Source organism: Heterostelium album (assembly GCF_000004825.1).
Source record: "Heterostelium album PN500 unplaced genomic scaffold PPL_scaffold5, whole genome shotgun sequence".
Taxonomy (NCBI): Eukaryota; Evosea; class Eumycetozoa; order Acytosteliales; family Acytosteliaceae; genus Heterostelium; species Heterostelium album.
The window spans coordinates 367483-386112 of NW_008805067.1; the positions used below are offsets into that span (position 1 = coordinate 367483).

The following is an 18630-nucleotide window of genomic DNA, read 5'->3' on the forward strand; positions in this document are numbered from 1 at the left end:
TATTTATTAATTGATTGATTATTTATTTTTATAATTATAAACATTTAAATAGTTAGAAAATGCCTTTCAAGAAGAATAATAATAAACATAAGAAACAGAATCATAAAAAAGTACAGGATGTCTATTATGGTAATAAAGAGGTACAAGAGAGATGGGATCCAAAGAAGACCACTCTTGAGAACTATGCTCTCATGGGTTTGAAGTTTCAAAATACAACTAGAGATTCAGAGAGAAGACAACAGGCATTGGAGAAGCTAAATATGGTTGAGAAGCCAATCGATCTAAAAGTTGAACCAGAAGCACCAAGAGTAGAGAGAGGTCAAACTTTTTCGGATCAACATTATTACAGAGATTTAATACTTAAATATAATGATGATTATGAGGTAACTATAACTATTATAGTCTATAGATTTCATCCTTTACTAATGTCAATATCAATATCTATATTATGTTCTGTAGAAAATGAAAATGGATCATAAAATTAATTATATGCAGAAAACAGCAAAGCAATTGGAAAATGGTTGTAAGAGATTCATTGTTTTATATGGTCATCCTTTAATGCCAAATGTAGAGGAGAAAGTAGAAGAGAAGAAAGTAGAGAAACAAGTTAAGCCAGTTGAAGAAAAACAAAAACCAAAACAACAACAACAACAAACAACACCAAATAAAAGAAAACCAAAGAGACAATCACAAATTAAAGAGAAAGTAGTAGAAGTTCAACAAGTTACAGAAACTTTAAATACAACAACAACAACCACAGCCAAACCACAACAACCTGCAGCTGCCAAGAGAGCAAACAAAAGAAAGACAACAACAGCCACCACCACTGAATCTAACAAAGCAGCACCAGTACCAACCACCTCCACCACAACTACCACTAAAACCATTAAAAAGACCAATCCCAAATCAGTGTAGAAATATAATACTAAATAAATATTAATACTATTTTCAAAAAAAAAAAACATAAACAATAACAATTATAATCATTAATATTATTATAATATAAAATATTGTTATTTATTGTTTTATTAATTGTTGATAGTTATTTAATGCTTCTTTTGGATCGTGCGAGTATTGCATGAAATAGCCTTGAAGCGCTGCAGGACTGACAGAGTCTGACGGAACTTTCATACGGAATTCATTGGCCATTGTCATTTCGGTTGGGAAGAATTTCAAGAACATTTTTTCAACTTGATAACCGGTAGCCATTCCTATTTGTTCTATAGTGTCTACTCTACCCGGACGAATCAATACACGATCCAATTTCTCTAGATGATTCGTTGTCATAAAGAGAATTCTACCTTCACTAGCAGCAACACCATCCAGTGCATTGAGTAATCCACTCCAAGTCAACTGACTAGGTTGATATTGATATTGATTTGATATTTGTTGTTGTTGTTTGGTTTGTTCTTTTGAATCTGAAGAAGTGGAAGTAGTTGAAGAAGCGGAAGATCCATTAGGATTAGTATGTATAGCTGCATCGATATCCTCAAGTAATATGATAGATCTCTGTGGTGCCGATGCCAGTAGTTGGTTGAGAGTGTTGTCACTGATGTTCTTTCCGGCGAGGTTGAGTATACAGATGCTGAGTTGCAACTCACCGGCAAGCGCAGTAATGAAACTACTCTTTCCAGTTCCGGGTGGTCCGTACAGCAGATATCCACGACGGTATGGAATACCGCGTTCTGTGTACCAGTTAGCGTTCGAGAGGAATCGTCGCACATCGTCAACGAGACGAGCTGCAACACCGCGATCCAGAATAACCGAGTCGATTGGTCTTCGCTTTCTGGGGTGACCGAAGCGACGCCATTCAGTGCCTGCCGACGTATAGATGATGGTTCTACCTTCCTCTTTGCCAGCAGCCATCACACGTGCTTCCTCCAACAAACGTTGGAATATATCTCGTTTGAATCCGAGTGTTGTCAGCGTAATCGACTCCCAAAGATTGCCACTCGACATATCGACAACATTCTTCTCACGATGTCTATCTACTTTTATGATTCTACCTCTGTACATTACGACATGAGTACCTACACTAGGTACAAAGCTAATCCTCGAAGAGATATCACCACCTTCATTCTGATGAAATGTTGTTTCAACACTAACATGTCTTGTATTTCTTGTCTAAATAATAATATTTAATCAACATAATACACATTAGTATATCAACAATTAAATAATAACTAACTAGCTATATATAATTACTTTTTTAGTTGCTAACCATTCCATTAACCAATGATAACTCTTATCTTTTGATGGAATCTCAACGGATACAAAGAAGTAACGTCTTGCCTGTACCATACTAGTTTGAAAACCCTTTCTAACTAATGCCATTGCAGAGCCTACACCAATCAAACCGAAACCAGCTGCAAAGAATGGATTTTCAAATATAGGTTGAATAGGTTCGGGTATATATTTAAGTATAGATTGTGGTAACCCTCCATTACCATTAGATCTACCTCTAGATATATTACCAATATTATTAGGATCCATATTTATCTATATATCTATATCTATATCTATCTATCTACTATCTATTTATCTTATGTCTAGTAGTAAAACATAAATAAATAAAAATGTTTCTTAAATTAAAACGAAAATGTTTGATCATGATTTTCATTGGTTTCGTTTTCATAATCATTTGATCATCAATCATTTTCATTTAAAACACACACTTTTATTACTACTAATTTATTTATTTAAATAATAAAGATGTCGGAATCAAATAATAATAATAATCATAAAAGAAAGAAAGATAAAAAAGATAGTAAGAATAAATCACAATATTGGTCAAAGAAACCTAAACATGAACTTTCACTCAAGTTAAATCAACAAGGTTGTTTATATACATTCGGACAAGGTCGTGAGAATCAAGCAACAAAAGATTTATTTAATTTATTAAATCAAGTAACTAATCATTAATCATACTCATATTATTATTATTTATTTCGTTATTTATTAACTTGTTAAAACAACTTGTCTTTGTTTATTTAGTACACTGTTGAGTTAGAAGAGAAATCAACAAATGATAATAATAATAATAAATCAACAGAGAATGAAAATAAGACAAACAACTTTATGAATGACTTTGAGAAGGAATTGGCGATGGCAAGAGAAGAAGGAAAGAACAACAAGAAAGGCAAATCTAAACTTTTTGAAAAGCTAGAGTTATGCTGTGAAGGTATTGCATTCGTTGGATTCAATGAAGAAGCAACCTCTAAATATAATGTCAAGGATATATTAGTAAAGTTATTCAATGATATGGAAACAGAGAAATCAACTAAATCCAAGTAAATATATATAGCTTTAAAAGTAAACTATTTTATTTTTGCTTAACTTTACTTACTAAAACACTATTGTTTTTTTTTTATATTTAGATTTATAACAAGAATTATTCCTATTCAAAAGACATGTATCTTTACAAACTTACAAGAGCATATCAAGACATTAATCGACAAGGAGTTAAATTCATTAAAAGAATCTAAAAAGGTTTGTTAATATTTATATATATATGATATCAAATCGAAACACGCAATGAATGTTGTATTATTAACACTAATATCTTATCATTAACCTATTTAGTATAAGATTGAATTTAGATCTAGATACAATACAGTTGTAGAAAAAGATAAAGAGATTATGGCTATTGCGGAAATGGTTAATGATATTCACAAGGTGGATCTAGAGAACCCAGAGTACACTATCATCGTTGAGATTATCAAACAATTCTGTGCGATTTCAATTGTCTCTGATTTTATGAGATACAAAAAATATAATCTAGCAAACATTGCAGGCTTACCAGTATCAAACCAACCAAAGAAAAAGAAACTTACGATCGCATCAAATTTGAAAGATGATAAACAAGACGAAAAGACAGCTGTTAAGGAAACAGCTGACAATACAGAAACCAAAGAAAATGAAGTACAAGAGGAAGAAGAAAAAGAAGATCAATCAAAAGTAGAAAATAATAAAGAGTAGACAAACAAATTGTTTGCAAATATCTATTATACCAAGTATTTTTATTAAAATTTCATGATTAATGTTCTATTTTTCGATCTAATCTAATTTTTGTTTATTACAACATATATTATATAATTATTTATATTTTTTATAAGATGTTTATTGTAAATATATCACATTATTTATTGTCAAATATATTAAAGTATCTAGATGATATAGATAGGATCTGTGTGTCTTTGACTTGCAAGAGATTGTTTGATGATCGTGGAAAGTATCTTGTGTTTAAAGAGATAGATAATGACACTTTGAAATACTTTAGTTTAAATTCATATGAATATCAATTCAAACAAGCAATCAAACAGTACCGAGAAGAATCATATTATACATTATACTTGTCAATTAAATCAATTTTTAAACCTCAAAAAAATGATATTATTATTGATGGTAAGTATATTAGTAATATTGATATGATTATTTCATACTAATAAGTAGTTTATTATTCATTTGTTTGTTGTTTTTAGATACTTTTGATTTAGATAACTATGTTATTCCAAGATTAGTTGATAAGGTCATTTCATGGTCCTTTAATATGAAAGTGATGGGCCAGTTAAATGAGAGCAATGTAACAAAGCTACACTTAAACAATGCATTAAACGATCCTATTTTCAATACATTTGTAAACATTCGAGAGCTTACCATTTCCTATCCACTCAAGTATTTCCCACCGAATCTCGATAGCCTAACTCTTGGTTGCGCAGTAATATTGTGCTTAGAGGATCTAGAATTCCAATTCCCAACGACACTTACTGTCTTGAAAATCTCTCATTTAATCTATCCTTTACAACTTCTTCCCCGACTACCACCAAATCTCAGGGAGTTTACATGTTACGACCTAATGAGTTATCAACAACTTGCTACTGACGCATCATCAACACGGCCAATGCCAATCGATTTTTTACCACCAACTCTCACCTATCTTTGTTGCAATATTGTTTACGTGGAGCATATGCTTAAATACCAATTGAACACCACCATGCTTAGAATATTGGTATTGTTTGGGAACATTGGCAATACTCCAACACTGGTTGCTGGATCCATTCCAGAGGGGGTCGAATCCATTGAATTGTGTAATGTAGAGAAGATAATGACTGGTTCTATTCCTTGGTCATGCAAATCACTAAAAATTGGAGCGCTAAATGTAGAGCCAGACACATTTGCCAATCTTGACAACCTGGAGACATTGTACATTGGAAGTTATCCAACAACAACTAAAGTAATCCCCATTAAACTACCAAAGAATCTAAAAAATTTGACATTACCTAATTGTAAGACAGTCAATGATTTGATTGTTGCGCTTCCAAGCCAAATCGAAACGCTATCGTTGAGCAGTGAGTCATTCAGTTCGTTAAGATGTCCGATTCCCAAATCTCTGAAGCATTTGAAATTCAAATATGCAGCGAAAACATCGACAATCTCACAGATATCGTATCAGGGTGACTCAACATTGGAATCTATTGATTTTGGTTATTGCGAACTTGTTCCAAAGTGGTCTATTCTCTCATATTTCAATTTAGCCAGCAGTACACCAATTGAACTTTTGCCAAAGTATATCCGTTCTATTGTTGTCTCACTTGAGTTCTTTGACAAGATCAGTTTCGATAGTATTCCTCCCAACATAGTTGACATCACCATCAGATGCTCTGGTGGATATGGAACTGATCAACAATACCTTCTTCGAAAGATAGATGAAAATCATTTTTTAGTCTTTGGTCATAATAATTTTAGAGAAATTTTACATAGAAATATAATAGAGTTAAAATTAATAAAAAATTTTAGAATTTTAAAATATCTTTTTTTTTTTTTTTTATTATAATTTGATAAACATAGAAAACTATATTTCTTATCCCTCACTCACTCAAAAAAATTACTGATTGAGCCATTCAAAAATAATTCTGAATTAATTTTACTGGTTAATTATCAAATATTTCCATCAACTTTGCAAAACTTTGAATTTAACCCGTTCAGAGTATAAACCTCCCTATTTAATTTTGTGTTGTTAAAAAACCTTTTATTTAAAGATTTAGTGTGACGGTGCTGATCAACTTTTCCTTTTTTGGTAAAAAACAAACTGTTTTTTTACAAAAAAATAATATCTATTTTCTTAGCAACAGCCCCCTTTTTTTGATAAAACTTTTTCCAGGATTTTTTTTTCATCCCTCTTTTGTGGATAAATTTATTATATTGATCAATTTTAAAAATAGGTGGATTTTAGACTTTTATTAATTTGGATAAAGAGACGCATCGTCACCTGAACAGTTTTTTTTTTCTATACATTGTCATCAATTAAATTTATATTCTATAATTTTCTAGAAATAATAACACATATAAAATGAAAAATATTTGGGGTATCATAGTTTTGGTTTTATTAATTATCACTTGGATTTTTACTACTGTTTCTTTTAAAAGTATGATTATATAGAGATTTTAATGAATATCAAATTAATTAATATATTGAAACATGTTTGTAGCCTCATGGTATAGATTTTACGATGATTTAAGTGATAATGGTTGGATCTATTTCGATTACTTACAGTTGATGTTTCCATTTCCGGAACTCACATTAAACAAGTTTTCACTACTAGTATTGCCTTTGCCGCAATTTCATGGATTTTCACAACTATTACCATTATAATAAATATAGTGGACCGTATTAAGTCAGGCCTCTCAAAATTAAAATTCGGTAGATTCCTTCCAATCGTAGCTTTTCTCTTTGCTTTGTTCTCAGTCTTGGTGATGCAAGCAACTCCGAAAGCTCTCTCTAGTGACTGTTCTGACAGTAGTATCAAGGGATTCGTCTGGATTGGGTCATGCGAAGGCTATGGTTGCTTTAAGAACCTTAATGAAAGCGGCCAATGTGGAGCTTCAACAGGTTGGGTTATGATGATAATAGCTACCATCACATCGTTTTTTGCTTCATTATTCAGTTCTATCTTTATTCGGTACGGTGTAGCTTTAGCTAAATAATAAATAAATTTATTTAATAAATAAAGTAATATATTTACTATTATATTTGTTTGATTATTCATCTTGTAACTGATCGATCTTTTTATTTTTTTTTAAATCTGTTTGTTTCTGTTTTTTTATCGAAAATTAATTTAAATTTATTCAAAAATGTATTATTCATACTCATTTGATCTATGGAAGTTTTTATTTATCTCGTTTAAAAAAAAAAGTGTGAAGGTTTGAAACTCAGTTGTTTTTTAGATCTTTCACAAAAGCTGTGCAAAATTTTTTCATTTTTTGGGGAGGCATAAATTGAAATTACACACTTAAAAATGTGGTAATGATTTTTTTTTTCCATTAAAAGCAATTTTTTTTTTGGAAAACACAAAAGTTTCAACATTTTTTAAATGAGGGATGTGATCGAAAAACTTTTTATTTTATTTAAATCGTTAACAATTTTGCGAGATTAACTTTTATTCATTCTTTTATTTATTTTTGTACAGATACATATTAATTAATACATACAAAATGAAGAATATCTGGGGTATTATAGTTTTAGTTCTTTTAATTTTCACTTGGGCATTGACAACTGCAACATTTGGAAGTAAGTGTTGAAATTTTTGTTTTTTATTATTAAATTTAAAACAATTAAAATAAATCTTAATCTTTTATTTTTTTTTTTTTCTAAAAAAATAGCTTCATGGTACAGATTGCATGACGAGTTGACCAACAGAGGATGGGCTTATTTTAAATATTCGCACTATGATATTGGTCCAGATACCTATTCCATTTCAGGATCCAATATCCAAAAGGTACTCCAAACCTGTCTTGCTTTTGCCTGTATCTCTTGGATTTTCACCACTGTTACCATCTTTATCAATATTATGGATCGTGTAAAATCTGGAGTTTCATTGTTCAAGGTTGCTCGTTTCCTTCCAATTGGTTCTTTCCTCTTTGCTTTGTTCTCAGTTTTGGTTCTCATTGCTTGGCCAAAGGCTTTTAAAAAAGACTGTGAAAAGAATGCCTCCTATTTGACATGGGCTGCCACTGGTTGTGGTGACTGGGGATGTTTCAAGGACCTTAGAGTTGGAGGAGATTGCGAGCCATATGCAGGTTGGGCATGTATGATAGTTTCAACAATCACTTCTTTTATTGCAGCTTTAATAAGCGCAATTTTCACTCGTTATGGTGTTTCAGCTTAAATCAATTAACCATCGTCAATTAAATAAAATTAAAATCTGTTTTAGCTTGTTGATTCAATTTATTTTGTTTATTATGAAATAATTATTTATTTCTTTTAAAGAGATTTAACATTACCAACAGAAAGATTTAAAAGTGGTGGAGAGGAAACATATTGTCCGTCACTGGAAAGTGGAGTTCCACGAAGATCTGGATAGTCTGCGATAACTGCCTTGCTCAAGTAATTGGTGGACCATCTTGGGTAGTTGGGGAAATTGGCTGGGTCGAATGATGAAACAACTGTGATATTTGTTGTGGCATCAAGTGACATTAAAACTTTACATCCAATCTGTGGTTTGACAATGGATTTCAATTTTATATTTGCTGCAAAGGTATAATCACCTTTGATCAAAGTAACATCTGAATTTGTATCGTCAGAGATTGTTAAACCATTACATTTAGCATCTATCATTTAAAAATATATATTTGTTAATTAAATAAATCTACAAAGTTAATTTTTGGTTTTTATCATGATATTTACATTGAACAGAGAATTTTAGTTTATCTTTTGTAAATGTCTGTGTCTTGCTATATACCATTGAATTGATTCCAACTGTCCAAATAGCATTTACAGGATTGGAGGTCGATGTACAGTAGCAGAACCACGAACAATTAATCTCATTGTAGGCAAAGGCTGGTGTTAGATTAGCACCGATGGCATAGTTTTTAGTTTGAGTTCCTGCTTTAATTGTTGCTCCATTACATTTAGAAGCTAATTAAATACATAAAATAATATTAATAACATTATTGATTTTGATCAATCAATTTTACATACACTTGTATTGGAAATTATAATATGATGGTGGAAGATTTCCAATAATAAAAGTAAGAACACCATCATCGGTGAGCGGTGTAATTGCAGCTGCTAAACAAGATGCTCTAGTTTCATTGATAAAAGATACAAGTTGACATGGATTACCATCGACCAGAATTTTAGAGTATCCTAAGGCAATATTTGCTGGTGGGAAATTTTGTCCGTTGATGATAAGTTCGTTTGCTGGTAGTCGAGATGGTTGAAGAACAAATCCTGTAGCTGAAGCAGCGGCACGACTCAATGTGTATGGTTCAGAAACTACAAAATTATCAAACTTGATTGTGATTGAACATTTTGTGATGCCTGCAATGACCGGACATTGGTATTTCGATCCATCTGGGAGCAATGTACAAGCCGATGAACCTCCACATGGTGAAGAAGCCTGAGGTGTTTTACTGGACCAATTGTTAATAAAGAAAGAGCCGCCGATTGTTGGAACAATTAGGTTATCCACCAAAAGATTATCAGCTAGAATTTCGATTTGTGTTGGATTGATTGCAACTACAACGGCTTGATTGTCTCTTGCTTCAAATCTTGTGACCGAAGTTAATAGAACAACAACCATATTTGGTGCGGTTGTAAATGATTTCACACTGTTGCTCCACGAAATAGGCAGACCGGCCAAGTAGTTGCTATTGTAAACACCGACTGGGAGTTCAAGTGTCGCTCCAGAATAAGTTGGTTGATCATAGAATATCTGCGAGGGTGCACCATTCAAATATTGGTAGTATGGCCAATAGAATTGTGGCTGTGTGGCAGAGAGCATCGTTGGATTGTTAATTACAGGCCGGATATTTCCAACCGATGAAAATTGAAAAGTAACCATTGGCGTGATATCGATTGTATAACTTGTTGATCCTGTCTTGGTAATTGTTGAATAAGTTTGTTGGTCATCTAGATAAATAGTAATAGTGACGACCGATTGTTTTAGTTCAATAAGAGAAGCATCGTTATTTATATTATCTAAATTCTTATCGATATATAAATTGAGTTGGATCAGCTGTGGATATCGAATATTAATTGTATTGGAATCGGTAAAGTCGACAGTACAATTGGATGGGAATGATTTAGTAATTTTCTGCATTGTACACGATGAATTTAGAGAACTCATACACCATCCGAAATCAGATAGTTTATAACTTCCATATTGTAACGACAATATTTCTACTCCAGATATAATATTTCCATAACATCCTTTACCATCTAAAATATCAATTAAAGATTATTAATTAATTGATAAACTAAATATATGTAGTTTTGATTTAAAATAATTACTTTTTTTGTTAATCCAATATGTTGAATTAAACCTGGTGTTGAAGGTGATAGATTAACACTGATTGGTTTCAATAGATAATGTGTTGAGCTTGGTGGAACAGATAAGACAAACGATCCTGAATATAGACCTGAAAATGTATATGATCCCATTGCATTGGTAGTTGCGGTGGTTGTAAGTCCAAGTACAACTTTAACATTTGAAAGTATAATTTCACCGGAATCTCTAATGTTGTTTCCATTCAAATCTTCAAAAACTACACCTCTTACCAATATTACAGAATAAACCATTTTATACTCCTTAAAAGCAAAAAGTCTCATTTGGTTCATCATCATTGACAATGGTACAGAACCACTTCCTGCAGGAACAGTACAGGTTACCAATGTTTGATCTGTTAGCGATGCGTTACAATTCAATGGGTTGGTATATGAAGGACCACCATAGAAAAAGTTGGGAACAGCCGAGATGTATGGTGAGAAGAATTGTATCTGTTGACCACTTGGTTCGACACCATTGAATGCGCTAAACAGTGGAATATAAGAAACTTCAATCAAAACAAGTGACATTTGATTGATATTGGTTCTAGTTGGTGCACTTAATTGGAGTACTGGAGTAGAGAGTTCGGTTTTGGTGAATGTGACTCTGATATCAGTGGTAAATGTATTTAGTGAATTGATTATTCCACTACCATAATGATTCTTTGTTCCTACAAATCCCATATTGGAAAGAGTCGATAAATTATACTTTCCAATTGGTAACGACAGTTCTACTCCATATGAATTATAGAGAATAACTGGTTTTATAGAATCGTAGCTCCATCTATATAATCCATAGGTATCTGATAGTGGATCGGATATGTAATACACCTTTTTGTTTAATATTGAGTAGACGTTTGGGTTGGAGAACACTAGAGACACTGTAACTGCACCTTTGTAAGAAAGGAATTGTACTGGATTGGTTTGAGCGACTGTGCTAAGTTGTCTGCCATTCTTGGTGCTATATAGAATGGTGATTGTACCTGGAGTGGGCTCATCTTCGCTGGCGTCTTTAACACCATTTAGATTATTGTCGAAATAGAATAAAAGTGTTATTGGAGAACCTATTTCAATAATTGCAATATTGCTGAGTGAAGTGGCAACACATTGACTTGGCTGAGGTGAGAGTGAAGTAACTGGATATTTACAATCTAGAGTGTTTACACAGATATCATATACCCAAAGATTGGTTGTTCCTTGTTGGAGAGTGACGATGGTCTGTCCGTTGGTGGATGGATAGGATTGAACACAGTTCTTCTTTGACCAAACAGGGATTTTGATAACATTGACGTCGGTTGCTGATATTTCTATATTATAGTTATTCAATGGGAGAACAAGATCCGGTGTTACTTGAATGCTCATCAAGTAGGAACCAGCTGGAATTGTAAAGGTACCGGAAGTTGGCGTGATATCGTATGGATTTGAAATGCCCGATAGCAATACGGTTCCTGATACTGTTGGTTCATCTTGTTGCTGTAGACCATCCATGTTGTTATCTTGGTATATTTCAATGAATGTGTTAAAGTCGAATTGAAGGTTCATCAAATTCGATGCTCTTCCCTCAACAACTACTTGTACTGATATTAAATGTAATTCTAATACATTTAGACCGACAGAAATCTGATTCTCATCGATAAATGTCTGGTTAAATCTGATTGGTTGAGATTGTTGATCTAGGAATTCGATATACGAAGTTGAGATATCATATGGGATTTGATTTGGAATGAAATTCTTTCCGAAAATGATAATATTATTGGTCTGGAAAGAGAATGCCATCGATTCGATTACCGGAGGCAAATAAACATTGACAATGGTTGTGTTATCATAGATATTGGTTGCTATTTCAAATTCAAGATTATTCTTGATACCCTCTGGAATTTGACATTCAATAAACAAATTGAATGGAACACAATCGACAGGCTGTGAATCGAATTTGGTGGAGGCAATATCGTTGAGACTACTTCCAAATGAATCACCATGGAATTGAATTAGTCCACCTCTAGTGGAGATTTGTGATGCCTGTGAGGTGATTGCCGACGATTGGTACTGGAAGTATTTGTTTGAGAATATCGGTTTATGTCTTGCTATTTGGACGGTTATCAATTCATTGGAGATACCATATGGAATACGACAGTTGATGATGCTTTCGGACAACGAGAGAATCGGACATTCTTTGAAACCTATGAACACTTTAGATCTGTAGAGATCCTGACCGAATGAAGAACCTTCGATTCTTAGGATATCGAAAACTTTTCCAATGACAGGGGTGAATGAGTTTATTATTGGATTTTGATAGGATACCATATTTAAACCCAATCCATTTCCATTCAGTGAAGGAACATTATATCTGTTGATTGCCAGAGAAATGAAGAAACCAGCACCGGAACCACTTGGAATTTGACAAGTTATCATTAAATCACTTAAAGATAAAATAGTTAAACTATCAGAAATACCTTTAGCTTTAAGATTTATCAATGATTTTGTATTTCCAAAGTTTTCTCCGTTAATAGTTAGAATAGTACCACTCGATGGTAAAATGAATGGTGTAACAGAATGAATAACTGGTACTAAAAATGAAAATAAATAAAATATTAATAAATAATTTGATCCTAAATGATAATATTGATTTTACAACTTACAATTATAGGTAAAAGAGAATGAAAGTGTTTGTGAATCAAATTGATCGTTGGATGGATTGTAAAGGGTTATTGGTTGATTATTTCCATATCCAGATGGAACCATACATTGGATCTTGGTGGAATCAATGAATGTTGATTGAATACAATTATTACTACCAACACTTGCAATCATTCCACTGGTGAAATGGTATCCTTGAATATCCATTGGATAGTTTCCAGAGGTTGGACCACTGGAAATGGATACACTTTGAATGATTGGACCGCTAATTAAACAAATGGAATCGATGATTTCAATGACATTGGACTTTGGTAAGGTTGTAAATGAAACATCACAGAGTTGACCACGTAGATTCGCAATAACCATACCACTGTAAAGATTGGATAGAGTTGGTGCTACTGCATCAATGAAATAAACTTGTAAATCTGAATCGTAGTTGGAATCGCTTGATAGTGAATTCAATGGTTCGCCCGAAGATGTAATGGTTTCAATTAAGTGAATCATTGAAACCATTGACATTGGATCACACAGTTTCTTAGTTTCACCTGTGAGATAGCAAAGTTTGATACTACCAAAGGAGATATCGTTATACAATAAATCTAGATTCTGAATCAAATGATTGGCAACTATTGAATTTAATGGATTCTCCAATAATATTTGAATGGCTTGATTTGTCTCCCATTTTGAGAAAATTGATGAATACAGCTCTTCCAATTGAATTGGAGAAAGAGAAGTGAGTTGATAACTTGTGAAATATCCAGGTTCGACAAGTGTTTGCTCAAGCATATTATAATAATATGACTGTGGATTTGCTGTTGATGACATTAATCTATTACGACTACTAGCAGTTATTAAAGCAGGATCAAATCCATTGTAAAGAATAATATCTGCATTCTCTTTGACTTGGTTGGCCATTGGAAGGTTCTTGTAGATATTGACAATGGTCTGAGCATGCATCGCTTGGTCGAGGATTGTTTGCCATGGAATTTCACGACCTTGGTTTTTATCTTCGTGTGTATCGGAGGAAACACCATTGACAGGGCCCAACTTTTGATCATCTTGTGTATCTAACCAATCCCAAACAGTGGCAGCATACCAATAGGCTGAAGGTGGATCGATATTATTTGGCATACCTTCAAGATCAACTGGTGTTTTTCTTTCAGGATTCAAACTAAAACATACATCAATATTTGAATTTATTGAACCTCTCATTAACTTTTAAAGATAATAATAATAATTTTTAAATTAGCAAAATGATTAATTAAATATGTAAATTTACCAAACTTACATTAATTAAATGTTTAGAAATAGCCCATGAAATTCCTTTAATAATATTATTATCAACTGTAACAGTATTGTCTCTTTGTTGGATGAGTAAAAGAATTGATTTCCAAGTGAGAACGAATGCTATTTCTTCTTGACACTGAATATTATGAATATGTAACTGTCCATTCTCCACTCTACTTTCAGTACCTGGTGTTGTTACTACAATTTCATAGGTTGGTGATACGGCTAACCAATTGAGGCAGTTTGCTATGAGATATTCGATGAAATGATTGATAAATGGCATTGGGTTGTTAGATGGTATCATGAAATTGGCGTGTGTTACAAACTCGATGACTGGATGATAGAGATATTGAAATGGGTTTGTTGCCAAGTCAAATGCGGTATCTACTCTATATGAACTTTCAATATCACATGGAGATACAATACGATTACATGCAAACACTGAAAATTGTGCGGTTTGTAATGCATACAACTGTTGAATATGTATTGGATTTGGTTTGTTGGCAGTGATTGAGAATGACCATGTTTCGGTCCATTCTGCCTTTTCATTGATGTCACTACGATAGATAAACATCTCGGTTTCGAATTGACTTGTGATGTCTGTTGTACCGTAGGTTCTTGGTATGGTTGGAATTGCATGGTGAGTAACTCCCTTATCATAAGTGACAGTTTGGAACACCTCGAAAACACTTCCCGATGGAACAGCTATTAGAATATCGGTTGGTTTGATCCTCACTTGAATGATTGAATTTATCATCCAAACTGGAAGATCCATCGATTGGATTCCAAAGAGATTGGCACCAACGTTGATTGGAACAACATTTGAATAACGGGCAACTCTATTTGAAAAATAGTTTACAAGCACCGGACTGAAAATGCAGGCTGCTCCACCACCACGAATACCCTGTCCGTTATGACGATTGCTATCACCGGCACAGAAAATATTGTCGTAACGAAGCGTGGAGAATGGCTGTGCTTGCATATTATACATCAACTTGGAGTGGTCTCTGTCGGCACGGTGTTGTATCGATCGTAGATTCTCCATGATATCGGTACTGTGAAGTGTGTACTCGACATTAGAGAGTAGTTTCTGTCGATCGAGTGTTTGGTAAGCTCGCTTTCCTACACCCAACTCAAGTGTCTGAACAAAGAACGGTCTGACACGAGGTGGAGGCAAGTCATTGAAGACGTCCAACATTTTCTCATAGATATCGATACCGTCTAGCATGAAGTGAGAATTGGTATTTCTGATCCTTAGTGCTGTGGCACTAGCAGATACTTGAGGAACCATTTGCTCTTCATACTTATTCGATGTTTTTGCAAACAAATCCAACAAATTTCCACCTTTTGTTCTGAAATTATATTTCCACCAACAATTATCTTTTAAATTACCTTTTGCTGTAACGACTGCTTTACAATTCTAGAATTTAAAGAAATAGTTATTAAATATTATTATTATTTTAAAATTGTTAATTATACTTACATCTACAATTGCTCTAATTGCAAGATGATCTGGATTTAAAAGAATATCAAGTTGTTTGTAGATATTAGGTAGTCCGTGATAGACTGATTGGAATAACATTGGATTGTTTTGAGAGATGAATTTAGATACAAAGTTGATACCGGTGGTGTCTGGATTGGCATTATCGTGGGGACCGAATGTATAGCAGAAGAAATGTTGGTTGAGTGATTTGTCACCAAGCCAATTGGGTGTATCGATACCGTAGTACTCGTAGGGTGGTGGTCCAGGAACTTTTTTAGTGGGCAGCGTTGCACCGTTGAACGTAAATGCTGGCCAATATGGCTGAGAATGGATAATGTGAAGTCCTGAACCAGTGTCATGGTCATAGATAACCATACCTTTGGTATGTCCCCAATTGGTTCCTTTCGAATAGATATGGAAATTTGCTAGTGGATCTTCTGTATCTTTTACTTTGTGACCATCGGGTTTACGCATTCCAACTTGATCATTATAGAAATAGTAGGAGTAGCCATATTGAATTTGGTCGAATGTCGCAGCCAGAGGAGACAACTCAGTAGTGGTATCGGTCAAGCCCTGTAATCTTTGTACGGCAGCAGTGTCATACTGATTGTCTAGGTATAAGTAACTATCTTTTTCATAGTCAGGAGTGTCTTCTGTCTCACGAAACTTAAAGGTGAATGACCAATCGACAGGTGGATTCGGTAGCACCGATGGCAGTTGTTGTGTTCTACCCAAACAAGATAAACCATAGAATCGAATATTAATAGTATTGGAAACTAGCTGTGGACTATAAGAAACTTGAACAGAATATTCTATTTCAAAGGGACTCTTGACAGTACAGAATATATTGGTTTGTACACGTATATCTTCACAGGCGATTGTGAAGAGATTTCCGGTGGTGGGATTCACTCCTGTCAGTTGGACAGTGGGTGCAATGCTGTCTACAAAGTTGGTGCCACCAATGGTTATTTGTGTTCTGATTGGATTGGTATTGAAATTGGTAAACGAAGGTGTAAATCTGGCCATAGGTGGAGAGATTGTTTGTAGCTGAGGTGGAGTGGCGAGATAGGTAATAGCGATAGTTGTATCTGGGATTGCAATTGGCGGATTTGCACCGGTCACCCAACTCATCATGATATTAAACTGACCGGGTGTATTAGCTGGAATGCTAACCCTAATCTCTGCATATTGCAATCCATCGATATTGACATAACCACCGGTTCTAGCCAAAAGTGCAGCGGGATTGTAATCGAAATGGAAATTTGGAATCTGACCATTTGCAACCTCTCTAGTATAGACTATCATTTCACCACCCAACAGAGAAGGAAAAACTCTATTGGCATTAATTGATGCATCTATATAAGAGAGATATTGTTAATTAATGATATTCATTTTGTTTTGGTTTGTTAAACTCTTAACTTACGATAGTTTATATCAATATTATGAATATTCGATGGTGCTGGATATGTTGTCAAATCAATTTCAATCGGATAGACACCTGGAACTATAATATTGGTTTTACAAGTAATCGAAGTTGTACTTATTACACCAAAAACTAAACAGTTATCACCATTTATAGTGATAACAGGTGGTACATTGTTATTGTCCAATCCATTTCCACTGATTCTAATAGTTGGAAATGGTACATAATCAACTACCTCTGCACTATTTACAAATGGTTCTTTATTTTTATAAAGAAATCAAGTTAATTTACATCATCATCGAATAAATATATTAATGTTTGTTATTATTAATTATAATACTTACGAAATACATCAACAGTAAATATTTGTGTTGGTAATAGCTTTCCGGCATTACCTACGAAATAATAGGAATATAGACCTGATGTCAAACCTGGTGGGATTGCTACTTCCATAGTTTGAGCATTCAATCTAGTTGGAACAATATTCATTGCTGGATTGACATTGTCAGTGAGTGCAAACACATTAACACCATCAACCATATCAGCTGAAAAAGTTACAGATGTTCCTGGAATAATTTGATTTGGAAATATTAAATTTGAAAGATCTATAAAATATTATAAGAGATTAATAATCATTTCAGAAATAACATTGAATTAATATTAATAGTTACCAAGTGTATACTTTGCTTTATCGGTAACACCTGTCAATTCAATTATATAATCTCCAACATAGGTCAATTGGCACTCGGCATGCAACTTGTAGATTGCATTACTCTGAGATTTTCCAAGTGAAAAACAAGTCATTCGCTTCTGACCAGTTGGTTGAAGACTCTGTACTTTGAGCTGAGTAGGACTGTTGTAAGCGGTGACATCGAAACTCGCATCGATTTCATAGAATTTGAAACCTGCATTCTTTGGTATCTTTGCCGGAAGATACTTAAAAGTGAGTGTCCCACTCGACAAACTGATCAATGACAGCAATATCAATGATATAATTGTGAATTTAATTATAATCATAAAATTCTCTAAAATAAAATAATTTAATAAATATCTCTATATTACTTTTATTATATATATTTACCTTTTTTAAAATTTTAAATTAAAAAAGAAACTGTTAATATTCGCTCATAGGCTAGAAAAGTAATCAATCAACGATGATCATCACATTTTCTAAAGCAGAAATCTCTACTGGTTGTCATTTTGTTGATTTTATTTTTAATAAAACACGATGATTGATTGCTGATTAAAAAGTATGCAAAAAAAGTTGTGATCTAGACACCAATCAACCTAAAACGAATCGTTACCCAATAATATTTGTTGCGACATCCTAAACTATGTTTTATCTACAGAATATGTTCATAAAAAACTAAAAGTTTTTCTTGATTTTTGCTGAAAAAACAATAAATAAAAAAAATTCAATCAAAATGATGCTCAAAGTTCTGAAAAACAAAACTTGTTTTTTTTTTTTTTTTGATT

General features: G+C 33.3%; 6 protein-coding genes across 6 annotated transcripts; 4 read left to right on the forward strand and 2 right to left on the reverse strand.

Annotated features, from left to right (window-relative positions):
- Positions 1–59: 59 nt before the first annotated feature.
- PPL_05191 (uncharacterized protein) lies at positions 60–915 on the forward strand (the record flags this gene model as incomplete). The annotated part of the gene is made up of 2 exons (XM_020576085.1): positions 60–383; positions 460–915. The coding sequence occupies 2 exons, from the start codon at positions 60–62 to the stop codon at positions 913–915; spliced, it is 780 nt and encodes a 259-aa protein (XP_020434074.1).
- A 102-nt stretch (positions 916–1017) lies between these two features.
- bcs1lB (mitochondrial chaperone BCS1) lies at positions 1018–2493 on the reverse strand (the record flags this gene model as incomplete). The annotated part of the gene is made up of 2 exons (XM_020576086.1): positions 1018–2124; positions 2206–2493. 2 exons carry the CDS (start codon positions 2491–2493, stop codon positions 1018–1020), a joined length of 1395 nt encoding a protein of 464 aa, XP_020434075.1.
- A 219-nt stretch (positions 2494–2712) lies between these two features.
- PPL_05193 (THUMP domain-containing protein) lies at positions 2713–6243 on the forward strand (the record flags this gene model as incomplete). The annotated part of the gene is made up of 7 exons (XM_020576087.1): positions 2713–2907; positions 2995–3290; positions 3378–3489; positions 3583–3957; positions 4116–4404; positions 4497–5565; positions 6222–6243. The coding sequence occupies 7 exons, from the start codon at positions 2713–2715 to the stop codon at positions 6241–6243; spliced, it is 2358 nt and encodes a 785-aa protein (XP_020434076.1).
- A 235-nt stretch (positions 6244–6478) lies between these two features.
- Positions 6479–6984, forward strand: PPL_05194 (uncharacterized protein; the record flags this gene model as incomplete). The annotated part of the gene is made up of 2 exons (XM_020576088.1): positions 6479–6527; positions 6554–6984. The coding sequence occupies 2 exons, from the start codon at positions 6479–6481 to the stop codon at positions 6982–6984; spliced, it is 480 nt and encodes a 159-aa protein (XP_020434077.1).
- A 507-nt stretch (positions 6985–7491) lies between these two features.
- On the forward strand, positions 7492–8165 carry PPL_05195 (uncharacterized protein; the record flags this gene model as incomplete). The annotated part of the gene is made up of 2 exons (XM_020576089.1): positions 7492–7567; positions 7660–8165. 2 exons carry the CDS (start codon positions 7492–7494, stop codon positions 8163–8165), a joined length of 582 nt encoding a protein of 193 aa, XP_020434078.1.
- Positions 8166–8260: 95 nt separating this feature from the next.
- PPL_05196 (uncharacterized protein) lies at positions 8261–18353 on the reverse strand (the record flags this gene model as incomplete). The annotated part of the gene is made up of 11 exons (XM_020576090.1): positions 8261–8607; positions 8684–8914; positions 8978–9986; positions 10292–12891; positions 12964–14176; positions 14250–15668; positions 15732–17086; positions 17155–17412; positions 17499–17759; positions 17826–18179; positions 18308–18353. The coding sequence occupies 11 exons, from the start codon at positions 18351–18353 to the stop codon at positions 8261–8263; spliced, it is 9093 nt and encodes a 3030-aa protein (XP_020434079.1).
- Between the last annotated feature and the right edge of the window lie 277 nt (positions 18354–18630).